Here is a 13,006-nt window from a genome sequence, read left to right as displayed (position 1 = left end):
GTATGCAAAAGCACACTGTGACGTCATAGAAAGGAAAAGGGACAAAATGTCGCGCTTATTATTACATTTTTCTTTATAAAAAATAATAAATTAGGTAAATAGAAAAAATAAAATCATTTTCGTCACCTTTAGATATGTGTTTATTTAGAACCCCGTGGGCCTGTGGCGCCCTGAGGCGAAATTATTTTTGAGTGACATTTCGGCGCGTCTCATTGAGGCAACTGGCGATCCGAGAGCTGGCAGTTATTTTGCGCAGAGAATAGGCCTGGCAGTTCAGAGGGGACATGCTGCCAGCGTTTTGGGCCTCTGCCTCAGTGCGGCGCGCTGGAGGGGGTTTTCTATTTATAATTAGCTCGTGTTGTAGTTTTCGTTATTTTTAGATTATTTTATTTGATAATTATGTTGAAAAAAACCCCCCCAAATTTTGTTTATTTAGTAATTTGAAAATTCATAATTTGTCTTTGACCTAGGAAACTACCCAATTACCTTGCATTAGATAGGACTCTTTTACCTCTTTTTTTCTTTGTGCATTATAGGTTTCTTTTTACAAAGGTAACATTACCTTCACTATGCTCTAAAACTGGGTTCTCTTCTTCGCTGGACGGCGTAGATTTTTGTTCTGAAACAAACAAAGTCTGGTTGGAGACGAGTAGGCACTTAACTATTTAATTCATCCTGCGATAAATGTACCTCTGACTACCTCAAAAACGACCTCCGTGGTCCAGTGGTTTAGCTTTGGGCACACGATCCGGAGGCCCTGGGTTCGAATCCCGGTGGGGACATATCACAAAAATCATCTTGTGATTCCCTAGTTTGATTAGGACATTACAATCTGATCACCTGATTGTCCAGAAGACGATCCGTGCTTCGGAAGGCACGTTAAGCCGTTGATCCCGGTCACTATTTACTGATGCATCTACGTGGTTACATGAGATGTCAGGGGCCTTTGACGGCTCAATAGTAACCCTGACCCTGGTTGATGAGGCTGGTATTCTACCTCACAACCCAGAAGAGAATGCACACATATATTATTTCGAATAGCAATATTGCTTTTTTAGATGGATTGCTTCGATGTGGCTTTTTAACCTCCCTGAAATAGACAGTGAAGACTAATGATGGTGATGTGCCGTGTTTGTAGAAGGTCTAGGGGTGGTATTAATAAACTAATCTCAGCTTCAAGACTGACCTCAAGATCATGTCATTGTGACAGTTCTCATATAAAAACAGAGACTTGAGCATGATCTTGAGGGCAGTCTCAGCTGAGATTCGTTTATTAATACCACCGTAGGTCACCTGTGCGCGTGGCCTTGACGAGGCGCGCGCAGCGGTGCGGCAGGTTGAGGTCGAGGCAGTACGACGACACGCTCTCCACGAGGCGCGGGCTCTCCGGCGGCGACGGCGACTGCTGCGCACGCGCCGCCACCGCGCCCGACGGCTTGTACAGGCCGTAGTCGCAGAACTGAGGGAGCTCTGTCATGGACTCCATGTAGCCGGAGGTCAGGAGGTTCTGGCATATGAGGGTCGCTTGGGCTCTGGAAGCGAGAAATAATACTACGTATAGAACGGCAACTCTTCGCTCCCAACAAGCGGCTGAGCTTGGTTTACTTCATCCCCCCCCCCCCCCCCTTTTAAGCTTTCTTTAGTCTTCAGTCGTATGGACATCAGACGTCACAGATGCACGTGTACGATAACGTCAATGTATAGTGTCTGTGTAAAACGATGCTCTATCTTTTTGTGCTCTGATATCACTCATTTACCCGGCTGCGACGAAGGAAAAAGGAGGCTTATAACTCAATATAAGATAAAGATGTAAAGAATTTGAATATCATGAACAGTTACCTTGTCTTGTTATTAGTGTTATCCATCACCCACTGCAATATATCGCATCCTCGCCACACTCCGTTGTACCGGACCAAGCGGTACCTGAAATAATAAGCATTTGGTTCTAATTCCTGTAAACACAATCTAATTTTATTTTATGTTATACCTGTCATTTTCTTACACGCCGAAATGGAAAGGGACGGGTAATCGACAGGCATAAAATTTATGGATCACACGTCAATTTTAGGCACGAATCTAAAACAACTGCCTAAACATTTTACATTGATCAATAACCCGAACTAATTAAGTTGACAGCACACATCAAAGGGTTTGCATACCAATAAGATATCTCTTTGATTCGTTCGGATTATTCATTCATTCATTTTCAAATTACCTGTTGTTAATCATTCGTCCCTTTTCTTTTCGGCGGATAAGAAAATGACGGGTATAACTTAAAATAAAATTAGGAGGTGTCTGCAGGAATCGGGGCCACTATAAAAGTTAGATATACTTACTTTAAATAACACAAATAAATAATACTATACGGTTAGGATGATCGAGCTATTTACAATTGTGTCTACCGAAATATTTATGAAATGACATTTAGCAATATACAGATTTAACAAAATACCATAATCTAAATGTAAGTTTTCCAGAATAATGAGCTGAATCATTCCCTTCAGTATTTAATACGATGTCACTAACACCCTGTATAAGCCAATGCGAGAGCGGCAAGGTCTACCACAAGTTTTGCAGATTATCATTATCACAATAAAAGTATGCTTACAAAAAAAATAACTCTTCTCTTTGTACGTTTCCCTAAGCACGAATCTCTCAAATACACTTACTCTAAATTAAAAACATTAATTTTACAACAAATAGAGTTCGTATTGGAGAAAAATCTTCATTTAAATTATAATTTGTATAATGGATGCGCATTGGAGCAGCGTGGTGGAATATGCTCCATACCCCCTCCGGTTGATTGAGGGGAGGCCTGTGCCCAGCAGTGGGACGTATATAGGCAGTTTATGTTAATGTATAATGGATGCGAGCTTAAATAAGCCATGTACATAACTTGCTGTGAGTATACTGAGACTTAAACATGCCGTGCGTTGTAATGATGGGCGAGGGAGACAGACAGTCCGCGCTCTCGCTTACTCCTAGCGGCTTACGATCATTTACTGTTTACAGACTAAAGTAACACCGACAGGGCTAACATAGATCGATTCAATAAATTTTGTCGAAATCGATAAGTTTGTTTTTCCCTCACACGCGTGGCACGTGATTTTCGTGACATAATCACATAATCGACATTATGTATAGAATTATGTTGCGACCTATATTGCTTCTCTTTATTTTGATCGGAATAATAATGGGTGGAAGGTCTAATTGTGCCTGGGTGTAACAAAACGGTCATCATTTATACCTAAAAACAAAGATAAAAGATGCATATGTCTGGTATCCATTAAATTTAGAAGGTTAAACTAAGAAAAAGGAGCTCGGTGGCGCAGCAGTAAACGCGCTCGGTCTGCGATTGTTGAAGTAAAGCAACTTTCGCAATGGCCGGTCATAGGATGGGTGACCACAAAAAAAGTTTTCATCTCGAGCTCCTCCGTGCTTCAGAAGGCACGTTAAGCCGTTGGTCCCGGCTGCATTAGCAGTCGTTAATAACCATCAATCCGCACTGGGCCCGCGTGATGGTTTAAGGCCCGATCTCCTTATCCATCCATAGGGAAGGCCCGTGCCCCAGCAGTGGGGTCGTTAATGGGCTGATGACGATGATGACTAAGAAAAAAATGTACCATCTATGTATATTGTTTTTTGAGAAACGTAGGCTAGAAAGTCCCTCATTGGGATATAATCGTGAGGTTATATTATGTTGGCAAGGTACTAAGGTGTATACATATATACATAATTAATTGTCGTGACCGTAAATACAGGGTGTTAGTGACATGGTACTCGTATGGTTATCTGTATGTACTTGTCCAGGGTGTAAGTGCCAGCGTAACGAATACTGAGAGGGATGATTCAGCCCATTATTCTGAGTTAATATCAAGTGTAATTTTCCATCGCAAAAAGAATTGAAACTAATTTAAATCATTAATTTTGCGACTGAAAAATCCACTTGATATTAAATCAGAATCACGGTCTGAATCATCCCCTTCGTTACGATGTCACTAACACCCTTTATTATATTGCAATATCCTAAAAGGATAAACAAAATGTAGGTACGGTCACGAGTACCAATATGTATACACTTTGAAACCATATCACATTAACTTTTTTGACAAATTAAACCGTAAGTCTCGTTAAATGCCCCGTTTCCGTCTACTCCTACTGGGCGCTCCTACTCCTATCGTGATGTTTTTTTTTTCTTTTGGAATAAGTACAATAAGCTTAACAATATAATTTACTGAAATCAAAATTTAACAAATTCATCGGAGCATTTCCAAAAAAGTACCAACATTAATATCGTCATGTAAAAGAGACATTTGTGTATTCATAATCAATGTATCGGTGACGAGATCCTCTCGACGCTGTGCTGTCGGAACATCTATATTAAATATGATAGTGCGAAAGGGTTCTAAAGTGGGTACATGATATTGCTCATGACTGTACATGAGACAACGATAGCTGACACCAAGACACTCACGACATTTTGGTCCAAATTTTCTTGAGTGATCTGCAATAGTCGGAAATAAAGAGTTAGGACCTGGGGGGTTAAAATGGCCACATCGAAGCAATTCATCTAAGAAAGCAATATTGCTATTTGACATTTGTGTGCATTGCGCAGTTGCTTTTATATGCGCAAATGTCGAATTGCTTCAAAGTGGCCATTTTAACCCCCCTGTTCGGAGAACGAGTGAGTGAAAGTAGTGTTATTGGTTCCAATCCCTGCTCTGGCTCTACACTATTGAATTAGACTTTATAAGTTCGAAGTCATGTGGGCTTTTCGGCGGGAAACGGGAACGGGACGGTTTGAAGGAGTAGTAGTAGGAGTGGGGTTGACCCGGCGACAGCGGTTCTCATACAAAATGCGCGTTAGGGCCTTTGCATCCTCTTTCTTCGTGCATTCAACTCGTCACGCCATCTTTTTCGCTGTTTAAGTAAATAAATAAAATAAATGAAGTTCCCACCTGTGTTGCTGCGTGGGCAGCGTGAAGGATAGTTGTCTGAAGATATCTTGCAGCGCTTCCTTGGGCGACGGGCGCGTCTCACAGCGCTCTTCCTGCTCGCGCGCAAACATGAAGTTGTCGCGGTTCTTCGCTTGTGAAGATTTGTGCTCGGGGAATTTAACCTGATAGGAAAAAGTATACTGTCACTGTGGTCCTGCGCTGCTAGGTTGGAATTCCATAGAATTGTATTGTTTTGACGTTTCGTAAAAAGATTCCGATAATTCATTGCGTTTAATCCAATTCCGGACACACGCAACTTAGGATCAAACCAAACTACATTTGTCAGCACCTCATCGCAATTTCCCAAACTTCTATCCTTTTCTGTTACTTCTTCTTTTTATCGTCGTCGTTCTTCTTTCCGGTGTCAGGGTTACTATTGAGCCGCCAAAGGCCCCTGACGTGGCTCATATAACGACTACATACTTACATCAGTAAGTAGTAACCAAGGCCAACGGCTTAAAGTGCCTTCCGAAGCACGGATTATCTTACTTTCGGACAATCAGGTGATCAGCCTGTAATGTCCTAACCAAACTAGGGATCACAAGTCATAAGGTGATTTTTGTGATATGTCCCCACCGGGATTCGAACCCGGGGTCTCCGGATCGTGAGTCCAACGCTCAACCACTGGACCACGGAGGTCGTAATTCTGTTACTCAGAACCGTCATTTGGTAGAGCGAGAGAGAATGACATGCGGCAGATACAACGGCGGCTGAAGCACGCTGTCTCGCATGATTTGACCCTTACGACAATTATGATCTTTTGCATTGGCGGTTAAGACCTATTTTAGAATCGATATATTTAGTAAATGCCCTAACACCTGCACTATTAAACACCTTCACGAAGCCACTGACAATGCCGTAAGCGTGGCCAATTACTGGTTAGCAAAAATTTAATATCGATCGCTATCGACTCACAAAGAAGATCAAACTACAATTATGTACGTCCTTAGAAGACCTGTGGAGCACCCGTCCCGACGAGCTCTGACCTGGTGTGCGCGTGGAAAACGCAAAAGGAGGCGGCTCAAAGAGACCTGGCGACGTTCGGTTGACCGAGAGTTAAAAACGCTCGACATATCATGGGAGCCAGCTACAGGGGCTGCAAAAGATCGCGAGGAGTGGAAATCTGTTATTCGAGCCCTACATCCCAACAGGGGATAAAAGGATTAGAAGAAGAAGAAGAAGAAGATAATTATGTAGTTACCTGCAGATTCTCTTGCAGAGTTCTAAGGTCAGTGGACATCTCTCCATTAGCATCATTCTCCTTCAAGTAACTGAGCACCACATTGCAGCAATAGTTACAAACGCGAAGACCTCCCGCGCATCCGAATATTTGACCTGTAACCATACATACATACATAAAAACTCACGCCTATTGAATATGCCCAACGCCTTAACGTGCATTCTGAAGCACGGATCATCTTACTTTGGGACAATCAGGTGATCAGCCTGTAATGTCCTAATTAAACTAGGGATCACAAAGTGATTTTCATGATATGTCCCTACCGGGGTTCGAACCCTGGACCTCCGGATCGTGAGCCCAACGCTCAAACCACTGGACCACGGAGGCTGTTTTTCATTTTTGTGTGTGATGTACCTCTGACTGCCCCATTTGGGATATAGTTGTGAGCTTATGTTATGTTAGAAAACAAAACTAGTCGAGTTCTGACCTGGTACACGCTGGCTACAGCACCGGGAACAGAATATCTGCCCGCAGACGCGGCAGTGGTGTCGCCGGCGCAGCGCGTTGAACCGCGTCGCACACTCGTAGCACTCTCGCGAGATGTCGTCGGGCATCCAATAGCGAGCTAGCTCGGTGTCCGCGTATCTTATGCCGCCCTGGAACGTTAATTAAATCTTATCATAATAATAAAATCGCTTTTATCTCCCCAGTACGAGAGGAGATGGATGGAAAGAATAAGTTGGACAGAAAGGGTTACAAATGAGGAAGTGCTAGTAAGAGTAAGGGAAAAGAGACAAACACTGAGAATTATTGAGGACAGAAGAGGCAAGATGATTGGACACCTAATAAGACATGACGAATTTATTAAAAACATCATAGAAGGAAAGCTAGAAGGAAAGAGAGGGAGGGGAAGACCAAGAACTTAGGTTAACGTCGTGTCTTATAGGGAAGTCAAGGAATTGTCCTTTGATAGACTGGAATGGAAAATGGTACACCGACAAGAGCGTGGCTCTTAAATTGATAATGATGACGAGAGGAGATAAAAGCGATGACCGCAACCTACAAAGACAGGATCGAACATCACCAAAACCAACTTGCTCAAGTCTTAAGTGAGCCACTACAAACAAGATGTCTGAAGAGATCCTACACTTGGGATAACTTGTAGCAATCTGCAATAATCTACATGCAGGCATCCCAACAATTGGCGCATGCCTTACACGCCAGTACTGCTTAGCAAAAAACTGCTAATGGTTGGAAGACCAATCGCAAGTTAGAGGGGAAAACAAAAAATAATAAAATAATATTTATTAGTTACAAGACTCATATCAAATCAAATATACTTTATTGCACAGAACTAGATTTCACCAATCAGACATAACACATGAATACAGTACAATTTGGGCGGCCTTATTGCTCCAGAGCAATTTCTTCCAGGCAACCACCAAAAGGAAACAAACATTTACAACCAACTTGGATGCAGGATGGTGCAACAAAAAACAAATACCTAAAAGTAAAACTAAAGTTAATATAATAAATATTCATTTCATATATTGTGCCTGGAATTTGACGTGAAAAGAAGTGTTTTTTGCTTAGTTCTCATGGTGTAATTTTCCTTGGCAATAGAGAAACCCATGTTTCAGGCTTCAGACAAACCGAGGAATTGGATTTGTGAGGTTTTTATTGTTATTTATTTATTATTATTAAAGCCTTAAATAACTTGGTCTAAATGCAATGTCCAACAAAATTTCATAAGCAATTTGACTGCAGGATCGGAGTCCCACTAAGACATGGTTAAATTACAAAAATTAAGAAATAGGTCCCTCCTAAATTAAATCTAATATATATTTTTTTAACTTATTTTCAAACATTTTTGGCTCATTTTTAATGTTCTCAGGCAAACTGTTGATGAGATAAGGTATCCGCTTACTTAGGGTCGTATTCCCATAATAATTGTACACTCTCAGAACAACCAGTTTGCCTGAGGCCATTGATCTAGTATTATACTTATTATTATCTATTTTATTTACTATTACAGATGCATTTGGTTTACTGTGGTTATATCAATATATGTTGTTGTATCAATATTTTTTGTATCCTTGTGAAAAATAAATATTTCACTTACTTATTTTCTTAGTTTATATTATCTAGTAGACTAATCCTTTGCCTAAGGGACAAACACCTATGAGGCAAACATCTGGCATGATCACTCAGGGTCACACGGTCTTCAATGCCTCATCAAAAATTTAAAAAGAGACATTTCTGTCAGTAACAATGGTACTAATTCCTGTAGATACCATCTAATTTTATTTTAAGTTATACCTGTCATTTTCTTATCCACCGAAAAGGAAAGCCTAATTGGGATATAGTCATGAACTTACGTTATGTTATAACAAAATCTATTATATTTTAAAGATATCTTTTATAAGTAACATATATATATTTTTAATTACTTAAGTACTCTTTTCAAAAACAATTATATTCTGACTTTAATAAGCGATTAGTCATGTTATTCTAAACTTACCCCTGACCCCAAAGCAACAAGGCTGCTTATCCTCTTCAACACATTAGGCAAACTACGCCCCTCAAACTCTACCGCATAAGCTCCAGGATCCGGCTTGATATCCTCGTAATCCTGTTTATTCGGCTCCTCGGGAGTGGGAGCATTCTGTTTCTCATCCCCTGAAGCTTTGGTCTGCAAATTCTCCGAGGTCTCACTTGGTGAAAATATAGGAAACTTCCACAATTTGTTGAAGAAGGTCGACACGCCACTTTGCGTAGATTCCGGCTCGAAACGAGGGAACTCCGTCAGTTGAGACGTGTCATACTTATCCATCTTGTTATTTAATGAATATTATTGGAATACATCAAAGAAATCCCTAGGAATTTTGCTTTTCAGAACAATATTTACTGTTTCCTATCAGCTGTCAACAGAAATATAATGACTGACTGCATTATCATTTGATTATCTTGTCAAAATGACGGCTTTTTGGCGGGAGGCGGGAACGGGACAGTTGCTTTCTTCATTGAATAATCTAAATAATTAATACGAAGTGGTGTTTTGTGGTTAATGATCGCATTAAGTTAGTCGGAAGACATTCGCGAGTGTTATTATATTGGAGTATTCAATAAACAAAGTGTATCTGCCTATTTTCGCTTCGTGTCAGGAAGCCGCTTCATAACTCAAAAGTTTATGCGGACTTTTGAGTTAATTCGTTTGGGGTTCGGAGTAGGAGTCTACTCCGAGGGTGGGGGCTTAGGTTTCATCATCATCACCTTTCATCATTTCATTAATCATCAAGAAAAAAAATACGTCAGACATGGCTGTATGGGCATAGTTCCCTTTGCCTTACCCTTCGGGGAAAACCAAACCAAAAAAAAAAAAAATTGTCAAAATGACATAATGCGGATCTTCGTCTTATTGTCAATTAATTCACGGATATAACAAAGAAAAACAGATGAAGTGAAACATTAAATAGGATTTCAATCGAAATAAATATAACAAGTTTTTATCCAATTACAAAATTAAGGAATTACAAATCGATAAGTTAACATTATAAATAAAACGAATAGACACAAACGTGTTCCACGAGTTATAATCAAATCTATTTTATTTTTATCTATGTATCTCTTTTTCCCTAGAGTAAAAAGTAACGTACTGTCTCTTTCTTTTATTTATCTCCGAAAATCATAAAAAAGCCAAATAAACACAATTTTCTCATGTCAAGTTAGCTGATGTCTGCTGATGGTATAGATTCCAATTAATTTCGATTTCTCACGGCAATTTATTGAAACATACGCAAGAAATATGGGAGAAGTGTCGTTAGAAACATCGGCTTACGCTAAAATAATATTACATGCCGCTAAGTATCCTCACTGTGCTGTTAACGGGGTTTTGTTGGCTGATGGATCGAAGATCAGAGATGGAGCGAAAAACCAAGACTTGGATATTGTAGACACTATCCCGCTGTTCCACCATAGCCACAATCTGTCTCCCATGGCGGAAGTAGCGCTTACTCAAGTAATTTTATTTCATTTATCACATGTTAGGTTAGGAATCGTAAAAATCTTATTCGTATACTTGAGGTGGTTAATTTAGAACAGAATGTGAGTAGCTGTTTATTGAGAATAATGGAAAGCACTTTGGATCCTCTGAATATTTTGTTTCTTTCATAAAATCGACATTTGCTTAGTCATGTTCATTATAGGTGTGTTATATGCAAATTCAAACTACTGGATTTAAATGTAAGTTCTGCAACTAATCTTCCAATAATTTCCCTAAATTCCAGATAGAAGCAGTAGCGCAGGCAGACAACCGTGTCATAGCGGGCTACTATGCAGCATGTGAGAACTTTAAGGACAACACGGTAGAGAAGTGCCCCAGTCAGAAGATAGCTGAGAAGATTGTTGAGCAGTTCCCTTCCGCTGTGTTCATTGTGGTACGATCTATTGACATAAGCTCACAACTGTATCCTAATTGGGGTAGTCAGAGGTACATCCATCTCAAGGTGAACTAAGTACCCACATCTCACTGAGCTTTCTGTTAGATCATTGTGATAGATAGGTGGTGAGCCATATCAACATTTATAATGGTCGAGCCAACTATGTTAGTGAAAACTGCAAAATAAGATAAATTAATAAATCTTTATAACGCAGTCTATGGTTGTAGGTGGACAACAAACGGATGGTGCAACACCTGGGCACTCCAGCAATCAAGATCCATAAGTACAGCGAAGGCAAATGGAAGCCCAAGGATGCTAATAAGGTTTTGTTCCGTGAGTATACATTCATCAAATCAATAACTCAGTATCAGGACTTCACAAATCTTATCTTATTTAGCCTATTCAATCCCACTGCTGGGCAAAGGCCTCAAGGCACAAATATTAATCATTAATTCCATGTAATCATCCTGGACTAACATGTTGAATGTCAATTTTACATTCTTTGAATCTACGTCATTTCGCAAGCTGTTATGGCTGAGGAGAAGAAATTATAAGAAACGGCAAAAACAACATACATAACCATAAGCAGCCTATATATGTACCAATGCTGGGCACAGCTCCCATCTATCAACCTGGTCCCCCGATCTCTGGTTGATTAATTTTATGTTGTTTGGTTCATACAATAGGCATATCCATAGATTAGTAGTTTTCATTTTACATAAAAATAATCCTACAATTGGGATAACAATGTTACGATTAACCTATTAAGGAACATTAGCAAGACAAAGCTTTTATAAATTGGAACAAAAAAGAATTACAGGAAATACCTAATATAATTGCCCAACTACCAGAGAATGTCCATCAAAATGTCACTTAGGGTTGAACTATATCTGTCAGCACGCTACAGCATGCTTGCGCGCGCTATCGCCGCTATATACAATATAAGGTTCAGCCGCGTGCAGTCGCTCACTCTCTCGCTTTAGCAAATGACAGTTGAAAAGTAACAGAAAAGGATGGCACCGTATGAAAGCGTGATGAGTTGCTTACCGATGTGGTTGAAACATAGACGATAGACTCTGTAAAAAAGTGACCGTGGCGCATCTTGTCACAAGCATCGGCGTGTAACGAAACTGTCCAACCGATATTGCATTTTATTTGTACAGCCATTACATCTTAATTTACCATGTTTGAATCTCTGTAAATTTGGGCGGGACACGTCTGCCGTATGCATCCGGAAAAGTGGGCCAAAATTACATCAGAATGGTCCCCACAAAGTCGTCGACGTCAAGGCACACCACGACGATGATGACGACGAGCTTGACGCCGTCTGAAACACCTGGCAGAACGATGCCCAAGACAGAGAGTTGGAAAGAGAAGGGGGAGGCCTTTGCGCAGCAGTGGGACATCGATTAAGCTACAGAAAAAGAACATTTTAATTTGAGGGAACGAACTTCGTTACTATCTACGTAACTTAATGTATACGTATTAACAACTCGCTTTGGACGCTGTAGTAAAACTCCTTAGCAAATGTGAGTCTATTTCGTTATAGTATGTCAGTAGGTTCGACCCTCAAAATTGTCCTGTCCTTCCAGAAACGCCGTACGTCCTCGAAACAGTATCCCATTTGCTCCAACGTGGAGTCCAGAAAGACCTTGTCGACTTTGACAATTATTTGGACGACCTCACCCAGGACTGGACCAACTTGGGCATAGAGAAGCTGATAGCAAGCATCAACGCATCAAATAATATTGACTGTAAAGCATAAATAGTTGTAATATGGCGTGCTTGCGTGTGGTGACGGTATGTCGAATATGACACGATATTTTGGACGTAATTGTAATTTTTTCAGGAAACTTTTTGGCTATGATTAGAGAATGCAACCCCAACTCGAGATACCGCGGGTTTGGAAATATCAGTCCCGCGAGATCCTGATATTTACGGATTCGTCTAGTTCATAAAAAAATGTAACGTTAGGATGGCTGAAAACTGCTTGTTTGTGATAAGTAGTGAGGTTAATTAAAAAAAAAACAAAAACCTTTATTCTTTAATATTACTTACGAAATAATTCGCCTAATCCCGTCAATCTCAAATGAGATCTCGTCATGTTATTCTTCTGGATTGATCCCGAAAAATAAGACTAGATTTCGCGATACCGGATTATGTAAGATATTATAATTACGCCTAGATTACGTGTCATATTGAACAATTATGTGTACTACCATTTTAGAAAAATATTAGTTAAGTATCCATAGCTTTTGTAAGATAAACATGAATTGATTGAATGTGAATATTACTTGGAAATTTAATTTACACGATAAGTAATTAAATAACAGTGCAATATATGGGGGTCTTAATCGGTGGGAAATAAAGACCATTTTGCTATTGCTGTT

General features: G+C 40.0%; 2 protein-coding genes and 1 long non-coding RNA gene across 3 annotated transcripts in view; 2 read left to right on the top strand and 1 right to left on the bottom strand.

Annotated features, from left to right (window-relative positions):
- Positions 1–9,131, bottom strand: part of LOC126372582 (putative 1-phosphatidylinositol 3-phosphate 5-kinase) — a 30,690-nt gene extending 21,559 nt beyond the window's left edge. Inside the window, exons 1-7 of the mRNA XM_050018412.1 lie at positions 8,699–9,131; positions 6,665–6,833; positions 6,199–6,332; positions 4,959–5,119; positions 1,840–1,923; positions 1,294–1,532; positions 563–619 (exon numbers count right to left, since the gene is read on the bottom strand). Coding sequence (XP_049874369.1) covers positions 563–619; positions 1,294–1,532; positions 1,840–1,923; positions 4,959–5,119; positions 6,199–6,332; positions 6,665–6,833; positions 8,699–9,010 — 1,156 coding nt within the window. The 5' untranslated portion in view covers positions 9,011–9,131. The remainder of the gene's footprint in view (positions 1–562; positions 620–1,293; positions 1,533–1,839; positions 1,924–4,958; positions 5,120–6,198; positions 6,333–6,664; positions 6,834–8,698) is intronic.
- LOC126372600 (uncharacterized) overlaps positions 1–13,006 on the top strand; it is a 209,997-nt gene that overhangs the window by 162,537 nt on the left and 34,454 nt on the right. The gene's annotated exons all lie outside the window — the stretch shown is intronic.
- LOC126372557 (ER membrane protein complex subunit 8/9 homolog) lies at positions 9,898–12,998 on the top strand. Its single transcript, XM_050018381.1, has 4 exons — positions 9,898–10,195; positions 10,464–10,613; positions 10,844–10,949; positions 12,209–12,998. The coding sequence occupies exons 1-4, from the start codon at positions 9,983–9,985 to the stop codon at positions 12,379–12,381; spliced, it is 642 nt and encodes a 213-aa protein (XP_049874338.1). The 5' UTR covers positions 9,898–9,982; the 3' UTR covers positions 12,382–12,998.

The sequence above is a fragment of the Pectinophora gossypiella genome, chromosome 14 (genome assembly GCF_024362695.1).
Source record: "Pectinophora gossypiella chromosome 14, ilPecGoss1.1, whole genome shotgun sequence".
Classification (NCBI taxonomy): domain Eukaryota; kingdom Metazoa; phylum Arthropoda; class Insecta; order Lepidoptera; family Gelechiidae; genus Pectinophora; species Pectinophora gossypiella.
Note: the sequence above shows the minus strand (reverse complement) of the source record. Positions and strands in the feature narration are given on the sequence as shown.

Excerpts from the sequence above, each read along its gene's own strand:
- LOC126372557 (XM_050018381.1), top strand. The coding sequence starts at position 9,983 with ATGGGAGAAGTGTCGTTAGAAACATCGGCTTACGCTAAAATAATATTA. Across the intron at positions 10,614-10,843 it reads CTTCCGCTGTGTTCATTGTG|GTGGACAACAAACGGATGGT; the intron begins GTACGATCTATT and ends CTATGGTTGTAG. Across the intron at positions 10,950-12,208 it reads TGCTAATAAGGTTTTGTTCC|AAACGCCGTACGTCCTCGAA; the intron begins GTGAGTATACAT and ends CTGTCCTTCCAG.